Source organism: Trachurus trachurus (genome assembly GCF_905171665.1).
Source record: "Trachurus trachurus genome assembly, chromosome: 5".
Classification (NCBI taxonomy): Eukaryota; Metazoa; Chordata; class Actinopteri; order Carangiformes; family Carangidae; genus Trachurus; species Trachurus trachurus.
Window position 1 is genome coordinate 32,589,898 of NC_139896.1, and position 20,263 is coordinate 32,610,160.

At 41.1% G+C, this 20,263-nt stretch overlaps 1 protein-coding gene across 1 annotated transcript; it reads left to right on the forward strand.

Annotated features, from left to right (window-relative positions):
* Nucleotides 1-610: 610 nt before the first annotated feature.
* On the forward strand, nucleotides 611-17,276 carry LOC310986347 (SH3 and cysteine-rich domain-containing protein 3-like; the record flags this gene model as incomplete). Its single annotated transcript, XM_083972199.1, has 15 exons — nucleotides 611-623; nucleotides 4,811-4,968; nucleotides 5,052-5,102; nucleotides 5,704-5,882; nucleotides 8,764-8,842; nucleotides 10,327-10,483; nucleotides 10,573-10,670; nucleotides 10,812-10,893; nucleotides 11,919-12,016; nucleotides 12,177-12,240; nucleotides 12,469-12,518; nucleotides 12,626-12,729; nucleotides 12,830-12,881; nucleotides 13,806-13,943; nucleotides 17,178-17,276. 15 exons carry the CDS (start codon nucleotides 611-613, stop codon nucleotides 17,274-17,276), a joined length of 1,422 nt encoding a protein of 473 aa, XP_083828325.1.
* Nucleotides 17,277-20,263: the final 2,987 nt, after the last annotated feature.

Consider the following 20,263-nt stretch of genomic DNA (forward strand, 5'->3'; position numbering starts at 1 on the left):
AAAGTTAGGGCCCCTGTCTGTCTCTCATAATGTGACGTGGATCATTTTCATATTTTTCACAACCATTTAGGTTCTTGTTTCTTTGAATTCATCAGTACTTGAGTACATACTGGCTGCTTTAATTTTGAGTAATATGACCATTTTTCCGTCTACTTCGCCTGGAGATAGAATATATTGTCTCATAGATGGTGGCTACAGCCCCGATCCAGTGTTTCTGAGAGGAGCAGTATCAACTCCAGTGGACCAGGGGTCTGTTTCACAAAGCAGGTTCAACAAACTCTGAGTCTAATCCTGAACTCTGAGTTGATCTACTCTGAGATAGGACACTCAGAGTTTTGGGTTTCAGAACAGGTGATAACAGTTAGTTCAATCAACTCTAGGTAACTTGACCCTGAGTTATGAGTGGGGAGATGAAAAGCCCTCATCAATGGAACAAAGATAACATGATTCACCATGGCAACCATCAAACTTCTCACGGTGGAGTGACGTATGAATGCTGACTCGGAATCACGCCCCACCCCCCCAAAAAATATAAAAATAAATAAGATTACAGTAAGTTCAAACAGTCCGACTGTGGTTGTTCTGCGGCCTACGCAGTGATGTGGCCTCAATGACCAACCTCAGTGAGTTGAGGGTAATGTATATTGTTCATGTTGTCATGAAAATCTCCAAGGTTTCCTTGGATTACTTAAATAAGATAGTCCAACCACTATTTATACCACTTCTTGTCTCTCTACGTCTCACTCATGGTTGCGATAGTGACGCAGACTCTCATCAATCCAGCCTACTAAATGATTATTGTTTAGCCTCCTATCTTTATCTAAGTCTTTTCAGATGTTACAGAACTTTTATGACCACAAATGTGAAATAACCTGCAATTTAATTTGTTTGTTTGTTAATGTAGAATGGCGCAAAGCCTCATGGGAAATGGGAAACGCGCTAGCATATCACTGAGAAAAGTTATCATTAAACGGCTAAAAATAGAACGACTCACGGAAGCCAAACAGCGAAGCTTATCAGTCCTGCCTGTGTGTCACGTTATTTATAAGTTACATTAATTTAACAAGACAACACAGTCCGTGCTAAGTGGGCCGGACTGGGTAGGCTACCGTTACTTCTGGATTTTAACCACTTGAGAGTCGGAACCTACGGGCACCGAAGCATGTTGGTGAGGGATGGGACAAGACCGTTTGCAGCGCGCTGTCAGTAATTCGCAGAGCAGAGTAGGGAGGAGGAAATAAAGGAGTAAACCTGACTGGATGTAGGCAGCCATATAATACATCCATGGATGTAGCCTAATGTTATGGTCAGCAGCAGTGTTAAGTAAATTGGGAGGCACTAATTGCAGCTCTTTCACCCCATTCAACATTTACTTCTGGGAGGACACCCAGACCAGACAGATTAAGTTGTTTCACCCACTTTTTTTTTTTTTTTTTTGCTTCTGGCACCCATAGCCTGATAAGCCAGACTATATCATTAAAATGTATATTTTTGCTGCCGCTAGGGTGCGTCTAGATTTCTCGGCTATAGCACCCATAGACTTTGCCATATGGAATGTGACATAATAGCCTATATGCCTAGCCTATTGTAGGCCTATTGTATATTGTCCCAGTTCTGTTTGAGTGGTACAGAAATATGTAAATGGTGTGTGTGTGTGTGTGTGTGTGTGTGTGTGTGTGTGTGTGTGTGTGTGTGTGTGTGTGTGTGTGTGTGTGTGTGTGTGTGTACTGTATGTACTGTATGTACTGTATGTGTATGTGTGCGCGCTTTGGGCCGACGGTGGGCCAGTGCAGTCAGATTTTTCCCGGTAGATTTTGGTGCCCCCCATCCGCCCCTGCAACATTGTGTGTTTGAGCAGGATTGAAATAGCTCCTTACATGTTCACCTTTCTGCAGGTTGGACAGGTGTGTTGATGAAGTTTGGGTTTGATTTATTATTTTATTTTAGGCTACTTAAATAACTAGGATCATAGTTCGGGTAAATTCCAGGTTATCTGTTTACAAACATCTGAGTAGTGTAACAATGTAGAAACTTACTTAGATACTTCTCAAAGTGGGATGAAGTAAGTTCAATAACTATCTGATACTGTTTCAAATACTCCAATGAAGAGAACCATCTGGAAAGAAGGTTCATTTTTTACAAAGTCAGACTTGATGCAACTGTAATTGTAGTTTAACAAATTATTTATTAAAGCATTAAGAAAATATTGATCACAAGAGAAACAGACTGTCAGTGCAACATTAGATAATAATTTTAAAAAAAACTATAAACTCTATATTTTCCTTTTAAACTACAAACACATGCAACCAGATGACCAAAGACCAGCTGCAGGTCACATTCTTGGTGAGAGAACTGATATCACCAGATATTGACTATTTATTTTAGTTACTTATTTAGTCTAATGTGTAGATATAATGTTATATATATAATGTTTCTGTGGCAGCTTGTGTGATGGATCAAAACAAAGTCCTGCCCAGGCCAAACCTGCAAAGCCAAAACACACATAAACCGCTGTGCCTTTTCATGTAGGCTATAACACTGACTTCTACAACAGCAACATCACATGGGCATCACATGCAGAGCAGCCTCCCTCCACTCTCTCCCTAAAGGTACAGTATGCAGCTAGTGACTGTCGCTGGTGAATCACATTAGATATTATCCTGATATTATCCCGAAGTGAGATGTGTTATCTTTTTTTGTTTTTGTTTTTCAGCAGCCTTTTTCTTGACATTTGGAATATTAAACTATACTGAAGCCATTGATGTGTTTCCTTTCATAGTGTTTTCAACAGGCTAAACACGTTTAATTTGTACACATGCAGACACAAACTGAATGTGTCTCCTCTTTACATTTATGTAAAGGATGTTTTTGTTCATTCACAGAAAAGATTAACTTTATAAGTTATAATCTATAAATAATACTGCTCTGTTGCTCTGTAGGTGAATTCATTACATTTGGTGTAACTACCGTAATACTCATACTCATGCTCTGCTTCAGAATCCTCTTTATATTCAGCTTTATTACTATCACTGGAATTTGAGCGTTTGAATAAAAATCCTTTTATCTAGTAGTTTAGGTGGCAACATTGGTTGTTTAGGTTAATTTCATCGTCCTGATTCCAGTTTGTATCATACAGGCTTCCACCATACTGCTTACTGTATCCTATTAGACATGTATCAACTCCTAATAATCTCCTTCTCTCAGTGGAGGACTGGATTCAGTCCTGTATATCTTCTTAGTTTCTTTGCTGAAAGGTGTTGTTTTGTATCAAATACTGTCTAGGATTGAAGAAAAACATTCCACATGTTTGATGTCCCTTACAATGTTTCTTTCTTTGCTATAAACTGACCTTGGTACTTATCTATACACTCCCTCCTATCATGTCTGTTACACCTCTATCAGTTTCCTTGTGTTGTCTGTAGCTGCTCAGCAAGACTGGAAAAATGTGACTTTTTAGTTTCCTTCAATGAATGAGTGTTGATACAATACTTGTATTACTTTAGATGAGAATGTAAGCCTGGCTGTCAGTGGATTCATATTGTATCATTTGCAGTGTGCAAAAAACTGGTAAATTAGTCAGACCTTTACACATAAATATGTTCTTTTCTTTTTTCAGATTGTGGAGCGTGGGGATTTTGCAACTGTTCTGCAGGGGAAATACCAAGGATTCAAGTTGTTCAGATTCCAATTTGCAGATTTAAAGCAGAAGTAAGTGGTCCGGTCGTTTTCGCTAATGCTGCGTTCCAGGCAGGCTTTTGAAATCGTAAATTACAGCTTCAAGTCACAACTTACGACTTTGTAGCGTTTCAGGCAACCCACTCGTGTTTTTCCGACCTGTTTTACCGGTGAAAGTCACTATAACGGCCACTCGTAACTTCCGACCGGTGAACTTGTACCAGATCGAACTGGTACGACTTCACGGTCGGAAAAATACGAGTTTCCTTGAACGCACCATAACAGTCTTCGTCCCTACGTCGCCACATTCACGGCGTCCCTTGGCTGCACACACAGCCTTGCATGCCGTTCTCTCTCCTCATTGGATAAAAACTGTAGGATACGATAAATGTTTTCTCCTCGGCTCAGAGCAGAGCAGAGGGACTGAGAGACCCGTGTTTCAGACCAAACACTCTATGTAAGTGATTGCTGTCGGAAGATATAACTATTTAAGACTTATATTAACACAAATATATCACTTACTTCTGCTTTAATAATAATAACATTACTTAAATTGCATTAATTTTACAGGTGAACTATATACTTCCACGCATATTAGTTTTAAGTTATACCATGCATAGTACAGTACATGATTACACAGGTTTTGACCCTAGCTCTTCATCCACAGTTGAATACTTGAACATCCAAATATTTATTATAGCTTGATTATGGCCTGAAGCCAATGTGGCCAAACTCTCTCTGATTTCAGGGTTCCCTCCATTACTTTCTGTGTGAACACACCAGCAACTGGACGCTGTCACTGAGGTTTTGCCAGTCTTCATTGCAGGGACTTTCCTATCTCCACTCTGACCATTGTGGAAAGATTTCCGTGTACAGATGTCTACCTCTCTACGTTACAGCTTACCTACAGTGGATGGAAAAAGTATGTAGACTGGCTGAATGACATGGATTTAACAGTGATATGATAATAATATCAACCTCATGTTTTCATTTATTTACAAGACATTTTCAAGGTTCTCTTTGGCACACATACTCCATGCAACTTGGATAGACTCCTTTGTTTCCTCCTATTTTTCCTCTAAGCCCTTAACTGTTACTTCTTTGTTTCCACCCTTGTATATCTTTGTTCTTGCAGATGAGCATAAACCTCCTGTGGCCCACGGAGACCTCAGCAGCTCCAATGTGCTGGTGAGAGCTGACAGCACCTGTGTCCTGTGTGACTTTGGATGCTCCACCATCCTGCGTTCTTGTTCAGGACGTCGCAGCTGGCAGAGCAACACCATGGTCATGAGGGTGAGACACATACTTTAGAACATCACTGAATGAAGACAAAGACTCTGATATTTCTGTCCATCTTCTGGTTGGTTGGTTCTCAGTCTGAGTTCCTGGAAGGCTGTGCAAACATCGCTGCTCTGATTTGTTTGAAGGTAAACCTACTTTCTGAATGACCATGAAAAAAATACTACGGGTGTCATCAAAAAACTATGCATATGAATAACTGACTTGAGTAGGGCCTTGAAAATGCTGTTTTAATTCACTGTAATTCTCTGCCTGATTTAGAATTTTTGCTTATGTAAGTGAAAACATCAACCTCACCCCCCCTCCCCTGTTGCAAGTCCTGAGTTTTTCATGTTGTAATGTGTACTTACGTGTGCATTTGTTGCTGAGGTGTTTTTTTCTATTCCCACACTGTACTTGGAGCATAGTCTGGGGTTTGCTTTTTCTCCTCCCCTCTCCTCATGTTATTCTGTATTTCTTTCAAACTGTAATTTCCCAGCAATGGGTAGGCTATCAATAAAGTATCAAACATTCAATGTGATAATACCGAGGAACAACATACATCACAATATTTAATTAAAACAAATGTCCTGATAACAATCACATTAAGACAATACGTTTTCTCAGGTTGTGAGGGAGGAAAGCATTTATTTAGCCAACTTTCCTTTCAGATGACTTCAGCTGTATATCTGTGCACTGCTTGGATAGATATGTCTCCCTCACTGTTCGATGATGTTCAAATTCATGCAGATGTCTCCACCTGCAGGCAGCATCACGCCACAGCATCTGTTGCCTTATGAATCCGAGCTTGGAGATAATGTAACGCATGATGTCGTACGCATCTGGATAAGAGACCGTCCATACCTGAGCACTGTGGGAAGCTACCACATCTATGTCTACACAAGTGCTTATTATTTGGATATAGTGATGTGATGTTTTTATGATTTAACCAAATGTGTAAATTTCAGAGTTCTTAACTGCAGCAGCTCCTGACAGATTGCTGGGACTGTGACGCAGACTGAAAGCTCAGTGTGCTGCAGAAAGATAAGTTTCTCTTATTTCTTGTCTTATTTCCCGCCAAGACTTTTTTTTTTTTTTTTGCCAGGTTGACATTTGCTGTGTTCTTCATACAGTATCAGGCATTTACACCATTGTCTTTGTGCCACTACTTTGTAATGGAACAAAAGCAGAACAATGTGAACTTTAAGTTACCTTCATTCACCATCCCAAACATGTCATGTTGGATGACATCTCTTTCTACTTTTCTTTGTTTTTCCTTGTGGTTTTCATGTGGTTTGTTTAACTTGGTTGTATATACCCAAACTCTATGCAAACAAAATATATGAACTCATTATCACAGTAAGGTACATTGTTTCAGCAATACAGTAATGCCCAACTTTACATAAATGTGCAATTCTTGTTTTGAATGATAAAACAAAACTAATAATAATCAGTGTGTCTGTCTGTGTCTACAGTATGTGTCTGTCAGTTACTGGTTGTGTTTCACAGAGACTGATAAATGTATTGGGAACAGGGATCACCCTAATTAAAACAGGGAGCACTTCTGCTTTTGTCAGAAAATCTTTGGATTTAACTAATGGGCAGCCAGAGGGGACCTGGCCTCATTCAGAGGCCCATTGTTCCACTTCTGTAAATCTCGCTTGTTTTGAGCACATTGGGAGAGAGAGGACAAGTTTGTCTACAACTGTGAAAAAAAAAATGTGTGTAGAGTGTAACTTGTGGCTGGGAGCAAAGAGAAAAGTTTCAGACAATATAACAAGACATCTGTTTGCCTCTTTTTACTTGTTTTTCTGCATTTTAAGCAAAAGCAACAGATAATTTAACCTCAGCTCCTCTGGGGATTCAGCCAGTCTGTGTCAGCACAGAGCGGACACACGAGTAGCAACAACCCAAGGACGTGCCAGCATCCAGCTCTGGATGCTTCATTTATCAGAATTAGGGAGGTTTCTTTTTGAAAAATTGATAAAATATAAAACTTCTTTTTATTGGTTAGGGTTACAGTATAGTTTTTCAGATCAAAGTCCCATATGAGACTGACCCAGTATATTATTTTAAGACAGCGTTTGTCTCATTTGCAAGCTTCACTTTACTTCACTGACTTCAACCTTTCCATTGCTCCAGGTTTGGCTTAATGATAATCAAGCCAATGACTGGTGATCACTGTAATGACACTATGACAGTGTGTTGTTTTTTATTAAAACACACACACACACACACACACACACACACACACACACACACACACACACACACACACACACACACACACACACACACACACACACACACACACACACACACACACACACACACACACACACACACGCACAATACATTCTGGTTGATTCAACTCAACCTACAGTATTAGTATTTCTTTTAAATTTAATTTCTTGAAATCAATGATCAGCTCGTGACACCAGATCAGGTGCTCCAACTGTGTTTGTGCGTGTGTGTGATAATATTCTAACATTAGTCTTTACTGAGTGAAGAACCAGAAGCAGAGCACTCAGTTTTTTTACCACTCAGCTGGGACAGCCTCTCAGCTTTTAAAGTGCTCAGCTGTCCCAAACAGTCACATAGACGACACACACACACACACACACACACACACTGGGCTGGGTTGGGTTGGCTTGCTGGCATTACTCATCCCAATGTCCCACCTGTTGGAGCCTCATTTGGAAAGTTGGGCATGTAAAGGAACAACACAGCTGGTAGGAAAAGCTAGAAAGATTCCCCAGAAGTTTCATGCTGCAGTGACGCCTCCAGACAACACTGACTGTGAAAGAAGCACATCACTTTGAGAAGAGGTGGAATTCAAATTTCACGGTCAGTCGATTTTAATGAATTAATTGTCTTGGTCATTAGTCCTTAGTCATTTCTAACCCTTTACCACTAGTTGCTGTGTGTTTGTACAGAGTTTGATCACTGAACGTGTGTTTAACATGTAGAGCAACCTGAGAAGGGTAAAATGCTTCAAAGTGTCTGTAGATGCGTTGGACATGTGTCCTGTTGAGTCCTGTGGCTTTGCTGCTGTTGCCTGTTTGCTAAGATCAAGTTACTTCCCCAGAACAGACCTACATTTCCACTGAATACAACTTTATTGGCACAGGCCGAACACACAGATGCATGTGCATGTTTTACTGGAGATCTAAAGGGAAAAGAATTCCCTCCTTTCCAGCAACAGAAGTGATGCTGGTTTTGTTTTTCTGTTTGCAGTGACATCTGCTGGTCCGATCTCTTCAGATCTGGAGGAACAAAAGCTCAACTGACCAAACACCATGGCTCATTACGACTCGTGAGTTCAGTCTGTAAAACAACCCCAAATCCTGAGACCTAGTTACTGAGACGTTTCAAAGTATGACCTAAAATATAATGAAATCTGCAGTGGACGTGCTCCAATCAAAGCACTGTAAGATGTTGTATATCCAGAAATATGTTCCAGATATGATCCAGATTCTTGCAAGAACCTAAAAGGATATTTCTGGATTCTTGTGGATCTTGGGTTACTTCATTCACTTTATGTAAAAACGACTATACGTATAGAGTTTCCCCCATTTATAAGAAACCTTACTGTGTGAGAAGTTGGTTTCTATGCTTTAAACAAATCAAGAGTCTCATGTAGCCTATCAGAAAATAAGGTTTAAGAATGAAGAAATAGAAACCTAAACTGTGAGTGTGACGTCTGAGGCGGGCACCGGCACACTGAGACCACCGCCGGTGTGTCACAATTTATTTTCTGCGTTCAAACATTTGCTTCTCACTGTGACATTTGCTACCCGATGATGACAGGTTGGATGACAAGGACTCTGTGGATATTCATGACAACCCACCTCTTCCTGATAACGTGGTGAGAGAGGAGGACAACACGGTGAGACATCTAATATCCACCACACATTTACAAGTCATGACCAGGAGGCTGGTTGTTCAGGGTTTGTTACAGTTTATATTAAGATGTTTTCAGCTCCTATCAGATTATTACAATCATAATATTTACATGGATATGTGAATTAAAGAGTTGGAAACACTATACTTTCTCTCTCCTGTGCATAGTTTGGGTTTTATTTTCTCAGCTTTTGAGATTTGCTATATGCAACTCAAATTTCGACATTCAGGATAATCCACTCAACACACTGTCAACAGATTTCACCAGGAATCATCTTTGGCAAAAAAGTATTTTCTTTGAAAACTGATCACAGGATGTTCTGTGTGTAACTGGGGCACTTCCTGGATGGAGAGGGGATGCTGTTGAATTATTCTGGATGTAAATTTCAAGTGTTGTGAGCACCATAAACAAACATTACTGTTGGGATGGAGGCAGGAAGTTTGGAGACAGATATCTCAAAACCTGGATTTATAAAACACAAACTATCTCCCTGGATGGAAGAGAAGTAACTTAGTAAACATGGACCAACCAACCCTTTAACACACTCATCTTAATTTTACACAGGAATCCCTTCTTTAAATACATGGTGATAAAGTATATGGGCATGTATGACACATATGTTTTTTCTGCTCTCTTGATTTGTGAGAGATTTTCAAAGTGGGCTCGAATCCGTCACCTGTAAGCCGACGAGCACACTGAGGCATGGTGGTTGGTTTGTTTAGGAACCCTGACAGCTAAATAGAGTTGCAGAGTAATGGTGCTGTAATGTGTGAACCATCCCTGGTATTATCAGTTATTGTAGCGTAAATCCACAGCCTGACGGCCACAGAGCAGCTCTAATCCTGCCCGTGATGGAGAGATGGAGCCAGTTCAGTCTGTCAGGCGTCCTTCTGACTCTCTGTGTGTGTCTGTTTGACTAGACTGGAGTCTATTTAGGAGTAGCAATGTCAAGCTTTGTTACATTCAGTTGGGAATTCTGTCAGTCTCTGTTGAAGGCTATTTTGAGATCTAAACCCTTTCAACCTGTCCTATCTGTGGTTTGCATATGTGTATGAGTGTGTCTCTATGCAAAAAAAAAAAAACTCCTATCATGCAGATTTAGTTTTTAAACTCAGTTTATGGGCTTGAGTAGAATGATGACGGGGGGAAAAAAACATGCAGTATTCTTGACACTTTGTGTTGTCATTATTGGTGGATCTGGCTCTGGCTGATATGATAGAGTCAGTGTGAAGACCAGACAGACTCCATGTGGCTCAGACCGCAGGGTGGCTCAGTATTAATGGGATTGTTCTCATATAAACCTGTCAGGCTGTGGGTGGTGCAAGATACTGGGACCATTTGGGTTAAATATAGAAACAACCAGAGAGCAGTTCAGTAGAATCCCAGTTTCTTACATTGTGTTTTAATGTGAAACAGCTTTCTTATGGTTTGTCCCAACATTACCCTTTTTTTTATCCTGCACCCTCTAGGTGTATTTTATCTATGACGAGGAGGTGGAGGAGGAGGAGAAGGAGGAACCTCCTCCATCAGAGCCAGTTAGACCAGTCAACGACAGACCTCACAAGTTCAAGGACCACTACTGCAAGAAACCAAAGTTTTGCGACGTCTGTGCACGCATGATCGTTTGTACGTTCCTCCTCCTCTTCTTCTTTTTGTCTCCTGCTTGACAATACATGCAGATAAATTCATTTTTTGCTTTATTGTTTTCTTTTCAGTGAACAATAAGTTTGCACTGCGATGTAAGAACTGCAAAACCAGCATCCACCACCAGTGTCAGTCCTACGTGGAGTTTCAGAGGTGTTTTGGCAAAATTGTGAGTTTCATATTCCAGATGAGTTCCTCCAAGTTTGATCAATCAAAATATAGATGCAGATCATCATGTTTTGTTTTGTTTTGTTTTGATATCCTGTGTACTTCTCTCTCTTTTCTCATTTTCTCCCCTCTCCTCTTTTAGCCTCCAGGATTCAGGAGAGCGTACAGTTCTCCTCTGTACAGCAGTCAGCAGAACGCCACCGTGTCACAGCTGCTGCCTTTCTGTGAGTCCCACAAATGTAAACTGCTGTACAAAGAGAACATCCACTTAAAAAAAACAAAAAAAACAAATCCACTGATGAGTGTGACACAACTTTAATATAGTAATGTTGTTCAAAACATTTTTTTGTCTCTTTTGCACTTGCCCAAGCCAGTGTTAATTACCTTTTAGGGATTTGTAGGTTTTGTTAGCGTTAGCATCAGTGACTGTTTACTCACCAGTCTTGATGTTGAAGTTTTTTTGTTTTGTTTTTTGCACAAACATATCATTTAAAATAGTATGAACAATAATTATTATAATTGGGATGTGCGGAGAGGAGGTATGAAACCCAAATTTTCTTCACCCATGAAGAAAATAATCAAAAACCAAATTTGTTACAAGTAAAGACAAGAAAATAAGGAATAATTAAATGATAACAAGGAATAATTAAATGATAAATTAATTCAGCATCAAACCTGATTCTTCTACTCAGCTCAGGAGTTTCCAGCAGCTCTAACATTAAGACCCTTCTCATCTCTTTTCATGTCTTTTCCTCTGCCGAGGTTGTCATGGCGAGAGGTTATCCGAGGATGAGACTGAGACTGTCGCTTGTGGATTTTAATGAGTTTATTTGCAAAGAAACTAATCATCCACAAATAACACTTGTATTCATACTGTTATGATCCCTAATAAGTCTTCCACAGTACTTTCCAAACTCTGAGGTGGGAGCTTCCAGGCTTCCTGTGGACAGCTCTTGCCAAAACACCACGCCGGCATCTTCCTGTTATTGCACTCAGTCTCGATCCAGATAGACTAATTGCCTTACATCACCACATGTTCTCACACCCATACAGTCTTATAGTGTCATGAACACACAACCGATGATTTTCTACCAATATGCAAAGAGTCCATTTAAATGTTCACTATAGTGAAATCAACATCAGTTACAGATGCAGATTTAAAGACTTTGCTGAAATCAAATGCACTGTAAAAAATCCTGTTGAACTTTAAGCATCCCTTGTTAACCTGGTCATTCACGTTTTCTCTCAGCGCAGTCGAACCGCACTGACCCTGTGTTTGAGACGCTGCGGATCGGTGTGATCATGGCCAACAAGGAGCGTAAAAAAGGGTCAGAGGACAAGAAGAATGTGAGTGTGTGGACGTGCTAATAAGACTTCTGTCTACTGCTGTCCCACAAAACAAAGCCATGTTATTTTATTGTTATCTTATCAGTTTCTTTGCTGCTGTGTTACTTTTGCTGAGGTTTTTAGGCTATAATATGACCGTGTTGTTTCTAAATTTGTTCAGATGATGATGATGATGGAGGAAGATGAGTCCCAGCCCAAACAGGAGGATGAAGGAGGTGAGGGAGGTGAGTGCATGCAGGACAAGGTGTTTGCAGTAGAAAGACAAAGTGGTTTAGCCTGCATGTCCCCAGGTCTGAGTCCAACTGAAAGCTTTGCTCTAATGAACGCCACCTCCTTTTTTAACTTGCTTTATCTGTCCCCATGTTTGTTGTCTCTCTGTGATGGTGGACAAAGTCTGATGAATATCTATTAATGTCTTCTTTTTGTCTCACTTTTGTTGCGTGGTGTACCAGCAAACACAGAAGGAGACAAAAGAGGAGACAAAGCTCCTGCAGACGACAAGGTCAGAGAATATAGAGATGGATGGCATCAATTATCATGATATCAAGCACTATGAAGTCACGATGATGTTGAGTCAGTGTTGATCTGTTTGTGTCTGTGTTTCTCCAGAGTAAAAAGCTTCAGCCGGGGAAGATCGGTGTGTTCAGTCAGTCTCACTACTACCTGGCTCTTTATCGCTTCAAAGCCATAGAGAAAGACGACCTGGACGTGCAGTAAGAACCTCCGCTCACCTCCTAAAATCCCTGCCTTGCTTTTGCTTGTCATTATTTAATAATCAAATATCAAAGCACTCACATGCAGCTTATTCCTCAGTGCCGGGGACCGCATCACAGTGATAGATGACTCCAATGAGGAGTGGTGGAGGGTGAGTGTGAGCATCACATTTCATATTTCATTGTGCTCATGATCAAGATGATGAGTTCAGCTCACATCTCCGCTCCAAAACTTATCAAATTTTATGGAGAGGTGGCCAGAGGGCCTGGGGATCAATTAATTAGATTCTGGTCATTATCTTGGTCTGGGACATTTGCCACGAGATGATTATCTTTTCTTTTTGAGCCAGAACAATTACACACATTTGAAGAGCTCAGCAGCAAGTTGGCCGATTTAGAGAATTGTTAAGAATAGGGTTATTTATATTATTAATAATATTATAATATTTATGCAGCTGTTTAGCCAATTAATATTCATAATGGTAAACAAGTGTAAACCACGACGGGCGGCTGAGTTTCTGCCAGGCTGTGGAATTTCCTCATATTGATTTGGTTGGCCATCATCAAGTTGTACAATGGTTGACAGGCAGATCTCAGATAATACAGTGGTTTCACTTGAATGGTTGAACATAGTAATTGCTAGACTGTCATTGGTCTGTTTTTCAAACTAAAATTGTGGCTCTGGAAAAATGATCAGGACTCAGGTTCTAAATAATAGACCATGTAGCCTAGCTGTAGCTGGTCCAGTTGTTTCTCAAGAGGGTATATATTTCAGTTAAGTCCTCATCAAAACAGTCACATTGATTGTTCTGTATAATATTCTAGTACAAACAGGGCTCATCAGACAGTATGAGGCTACATATCTTTGTCACAAACACTGTTTTCCACAGTGGATGCACAGTGGAACGCTGTCACCTCCTCTTCATCCCCATCCATCCACCTATTTTTATCAGTCGCTCAGCTTTCAAAGCCACACCGACCGGACTACATGTTCATGTTTAAATCGAGCCACGTTAGTAATCTACATGTGACACTGGAGCTGCAGCACCTCACCGTTACATCCTCTGTTCCTCCAGGGGAAGATCGGGGAGAGAACAGGCTTCATACCTGCCAACTATATCATCCGAGTGCGATCAGGAGAGAGGGTCTACAAGGTCACACGCTCCTTTGTCGGCAACAGAGAGATGGGCCAAATCACTCTGAAGAAAGACCAGGTCAACACACACACACACACACACACACACACACACACACACACACACACACACACACACACACACACACACACACACACACACACACACACACACACACACACACACACACACACAGTAAACACATACTGCCCTACAAAGGCAAAGTGCAGTATCTGTAAAAATGCCAAACTGAGAAAAACAGCTTTTTGTGTTTTTCATTGTCAGGTTTAAGCATCAAATTATGAATAACTACCAAGTATATGATTGATTAGATAAAGGTGAACTGAATTACTGTAAATGTATTTTGTAGTTTGTCTTTCAGATACTGCACTTTTGCCTTGGTTTTGGTGCAGATACTGCACTTTGGCTTGGTTTCACAGTGCTTTTTTGGATGGACAGCAAAATAAAAAGCCCAATAACTCTGGAAATTTTAGCAGTATCAATATCAAATTCTACCAGATTGAAGATAATATGCCACACTTTTGATTGGTCAAAAAAAAAAATTAAGATACTACACTTTGCCTTTGTAGGGCAGCATAGTGCAAACACGCAAATACACTGAGGAAATGTTCCACAGCAACATGCAGCTTAAAGCGCTGTCTGATAATTTGTTTCTGAAATTAATTCTCTATAGATTGCTCTATTAAAATCTTAATTAATCCACTTAAGAGTTTAGGATATTCAGCTGCTGAAGTTTCATATAAACACTGACAGAGGAGGAGGAAAGACAAACACAATCATTTTCCATTCCAGTCATTTCAGTCAGTAACAGGGACATACAACAAACAATTGTGCAGTAGTTATTCAAACAATTGTGCAGTAGTTATTCATATAAATACAGTCACAAACACACAGTGTACTCAGGAATACACACTCAGAGGCATGTGTCATGTTGATGTGGTGAAACAAATGTTTCAGTCCTTCTGCTGTTAAACCTCACACCTGTTTATGTTTAACCCTGGCCATAAACCGGTCTGAACTCTCAACTTTTAAATTCTTATCCCTCTCGTGAAGATGTGAGAGTGATCCAGCGACATGGCCTGCTGTCTGCTACAGCGTCTTCATCACATATGGTGCCACCACATGCTGCCAAAGTGGCTTCAACAAATCTGTAAATCAGGATTTAAGAGTGTTCATGGACAAATACGTAATTTCATTTCTAAGTGTTTCATTCTGTTTTTATGGACTCTGTTCAAAAAGATGGTGATCGTTGCCTGAAAAGAGCTTTGGCAGTTGTTGCCTTTACTAAACAAGAGATCATAGTACGGCCTCTAAGCGGCGCTACATCCTTTGGAGGCTTAAAGGAGAATTTCTAAATAATGCTCTACAGCTCTAGGTCCCCGAGTGCTACCATAGGAAAAGACCAGAGAAAAATATGTGCAGCCAGGACCGAGCTCTCCTCCTGCTAGCTGCGCTACACTGCAATTAAACAGTGAAGTAATGGGGGCAGAACTTTAAAACCGTGACTTTGACCTCTATTATGCTCAAAATATCACTACACATGGTTTGCAACATCCACCAGTTCCTTGCCACACAACACTGAGTGTGCATAAACTCTGTTAATATGAGAGAGCAGTGCTACATGTGTGTTTTTGTCACATAGCTCTGTTCATGCTGGCTTCCTTGGTAGACCTTACTAGTCTGTATGAGAGTTTGTATGGTTTTCGGTGGACTGCTGAACAGAATTGCCCCGGCTTACGGCACACTCAAGGTATCATTAAAGCAGAAGTAAGCGATCCGGTCGTTTTGGCTAATGCTGCGTTCCAGGCAGGCTTTTGAAACCGTAAATTACAGCTTCAAGTCACAACTTACGACTTTGTAGCGTTCCAGGCAACCCACTCGTGTTTTTCCGACCTGTTTTACCTGTGAAAGTCACTATAACGGCCACTCGTAACTTCCGACCCGTGAACTCGTACCAGATCGAACTGGTACAACTTCACAGGTCGGAAAAACACGAGTTACGAGTTTCCTTGAACGCACCATAACAGTCCTCGTCCCTACGTCACCACATTCACGCGCATCCCTTGGCTGCACACACAGCCCTGCATGCCGTTCTCTCTCCTCATTGGATAAAAACTGTAGGATACGATAAATGTTTTCTCCTCGACTCAGAGCAGAGCAGAGTGACTGACAGACCCGTGTTTCGGTCCAAACACTCTATGTAAGTGATTGCTGTCGGAAGATATAACTATTTAAGACTTATATTAACACAAATATATCACTTACTTCTGCTTTAAATCAAAGCTGGAGGATGATGCTTCACTTAACTCATTGAGTGCCAACCACGTAATTTCTCGTTTTTCGTTCCCATGCGTTGAGTGCCAAAAACGAGATTTTTCGTTTTTTGCTTTTTTTTTAAATTATGAAAATAGACACTTTAATACACATTATATGTAAATTTTGGGACTCTACGACGAGGAGAACTGAAATAGATGACGATCAAAGTCACATGACAGCTCATGATCTGGAAGTTTTTTATCATAACTCAGCTTCTGCAAACGGAGTTCTGCATGTGGATGCAGCAGCTGCTCTGCTCTCACCTGCGCTGCTCGAGCTGCTCGAGCTGCTCGGAGCAGAAACAGGAAGCTCTCAGCCGACTGTCCCGCCCGGTCTTCATCTGGAGCAACACCGTGTCCTCCCCAAAGTCCTCCCGTGGTAAAATGTGATGGTCTCTGGGCCAAAGCAGACCGGCATCACCGACCCGTACCACAGGAGGACCGCGACCACCGGCGGGACCGGTCTTCCCGAGCCGCGGTGGCCGACTGACCCTCACGCTCCGCGGGGAGAAGCTGTGACACGGCACGGTGCGTCTGTGTTATTGTTGTTTAGTGGCGCCCCCCCCGCCCCCGATGGTGGTTTTGTGAATAGAACAACATTTGTTGTATATATTTATCTTATACGAGCCCTTTGATCCAGAAATACACTATGGCTCTACATAAAAAGTCAAAAATGGTCTAAATTGCCGGTACACTTGACTAAAACTTTGGAAAGGAGCGTGGCACTCAATGAGTTAATTGTCAGACCCAGTATAATCTGTTTGTGCTTGTTAGTTTGTTCTTCTTTGAGCATTAGAATATTTGCTACTGTTGAAGGCTGCATTTCAGATCATTTGCTGCTTGAAACTGCAGTGTCAATCATATTCTTGTGTATGAGTACAACAACATCAGCAGGAAAACTGACTGTGCTACCCATTTGCAAAGTAAATGTGAAGAAATGTCCCTGTCTAAGTGTGTGTTTACTGTGTGTCTGCAGATTGTGGTAAAGAAGGGCGAGGAAGTGAACGGCTACCTGAAGGTCAGCACAGGGCGCAAGCTGGGCTTTTTTCCCGCCAACCTGCTGCAGGAGATCTGAGGAGGACCAGCAGGCGTCTCGTCAACCCTGCAGCTCGCATCGCAGTTTCCTCCCCTGCTGTCGCTTGTTCTAGGTCCAAAGCAGAAACACTGAAACACTTTATACTTGAATTTGTATTTTGACACACTTTTCCACACGTGATCATCCAAAGCATGCATGCAGAGTACAGTATGTTGTGACAATTACTACTTACTATAAAGAGTCAGATATGAAAAATTTAAATAAAAAAGTATTTAAAAAAATCTTTTCAAGTTTGTACCTGGATAGAAGAACTTTTTATGTTTTTTTGTTTTGGCATAAAAAGACAACTGCATTTCTATTTTTGTGTTGATTACTGGATTACAGTGTCTGCTTTCACAATGTAGCAGATCTAAGGCTTTATTTATTTCCTCTTAGATGACAAACCATGTGTCTGTGTGTGTGTGTGTCTGTGTGTAAAAGAGGTGTCACAGAGGCAGAAACAAATTGGTGAATAAGTGAGAAGGTAGAGAGCTTTGTTATTGTCGTCATTTGAAAAGGTATGGTTATATTCATTCCCCCCCCATGTCAGGGAACAAATGAAAGATTCACATGAGACGGAGGCATTTCCAGAACTTCAAAAGGAAGCAGAGCTATTTTCTGTGCCCACCCTGAGTGCAGTGTAATTAGCCAAAGTGGGGGCAGGAATGCAGGGAACGGCATCTCTATGTCTACTGTATAGTATGTCTGTGGAGACATACCAGTGTTGACGACAGGCCCAAATTACTTTGGCTTCTTTTTTCTTTTTTTCTTTTTATTACTTTTTTATCTTTTCTTCTAAATGTTTTTAGTAAAGAATCCTTCCTTTCTTTGTTCTACTTTGTGCTTTTTCTATTTGTTTGTCTATAGTTTAGATTGATTTCCTCATTCAGTTTCCCCTCTGTGCCTGCTGTCTGGTTTCCACCACTCCCACACACACACACACACACACACACACACACACACACACACACACACACACACACACACACACACACACACACACACACACACACAGCCGTGTTCAGATGCAGATGATGAGTTGTCTGGTCACGCCTCCTTCCTCCTCTGTTGTCTGTCGGAGGAAAGAGCAGTGTGGCCCAAGCAGGTAGCGTTGCCAGGCTTCAGCAGTCCTCTGATTGGACAAGAGAGCACCCCCTTCAGACACGGGTCACTTCCTCCCGAGAAACAGCCTCTGCTTCTGGACTGAGGGACCGCGTGGAAGATATCACAGCTGCCATGTTATCATCCCCGACCCCCCCTGACCCTGCCACTCCAGACAGGCAGGATGGAGCAGGGATGCCAGAATGTTTGTGGCTTTGTGTGGGTGGATGATTTTATATGCGAATGCACTGGTGGTGGTGGTGGGGGGGGCATGGAGAGGATGATGGCATGAATCTGATTTCATTTTTTGTTGTGGACGCCACATTAAGAGCCAAACTGTGAGTCCAGCTGCAGGTGGAAGAAGATAATGTGAACAATAAGGATGAAACCCATTCAGAACATAATACAGCTGACAAAACAATCTCAACTCAACATCACTTACTCATTTCTACTGGTATTTTTGACGGTATCACATAGCTCCTCGTCAGCAGAGAGAGTTTACTCCATCGCCATGGAAACGTAAAGCAGATGCTCAAACTTTCCATATTTTCCTGCGCGGCTCATCGTCCGTGTTGTCTTTACAATTTAGCTTCACGGTTCCAGTTTTGACTCCAGACACAGTGTGACAGTTTAGATGCACACGTTTCCATGGCAATGGTAATTCAAGCCGATGGCAACTGTGTAATATTGGTTGAAAGCTCCAGGATAAGTGAGACACCGGAGCACATGAGCTCAGATTGTTCTGTCAGCTGTTTACAGGCCATGATGGACCCAGGTTGTTCAGTGTCTGTCATGTTCATGTTGATTCATGGTTGTTTTAAAGAGACAGACAATTTTAATGAATAGAGTAAAACATATGATGAATATTCTGCTGAATTTCGGGATTTTCGTTTTGACCAAATGAAAAAAAATATGTAGGATGTTGAACTTGATTCATTATCAAATGCTTAAAAAGCCTTTGTGTCACTGCAAAGGACATTCAGATGAATCAACAGTGTTTAACTAAATACATAGCCAATGAATTGTACATTGAAGGGAATTCTAATGAATAAAAGTAACACATAGGCCTATTATATATCACACAGTTCACAGGCAGTTAACATGTAACAGTGGTTTTACCCAACAGAGGTCTCTGTTGCTCTGGATATCGAACAAAGCTCAGCATCATTCTCACTGAACCAACCTCACACACGCCACACGGAGACAGTGTGTGTGTGTGTTTTAATGTGAATAACAGTTGCGAAGCTGATGTGCAGACTGTACAGGGCAAAGTATACCAGGAGACAACAAAATGTGTTGATTGTCATGTGGTCTAGAATAACTCTGCAGAGCTCTGATTCATTTGATCTAAGTAAACCGTATTTTAATATTATTCAAAACAATCAAGCGCAGACATTTCATAGACATTTGTCATTATAGTGCACTGTATGAAATTAAATCCAGTGATCACATTGCACTTTGAAAGTCCCTACAGTCCTCCACTCCTTAATTTTGTGTTTCGGATGTGTTAAGTATCACACCCATGGGTGCAGTTTGAGGCTGCACTTGGCTTGTTACTTCAGCGTAAGCATCCCTGAATGTGTGATATGTCATTTGCAGCGCATGTTGACACAGCATTATGCAGCACTGAAAAAGTAATACAACTTTGTGAGATGTCAAACTGCACTCGTCGGATGTGCAGAAAAGTGACACATTCCTGCCGAAGAGTGCAGGCTCTGCATCATCCAATTGACCCACCACATTCACAATCACATTTAGCATCCAGTCGAAGAGAAAATCCATCTTTCCTTCACTGGCCTCTGAGAAATGTAGCATGTGTGAGGAAAAATAATAACATAAAACTATATTAGAGCTCCTCTTTGCCTAGCAGAGAAGGTATTGATTTT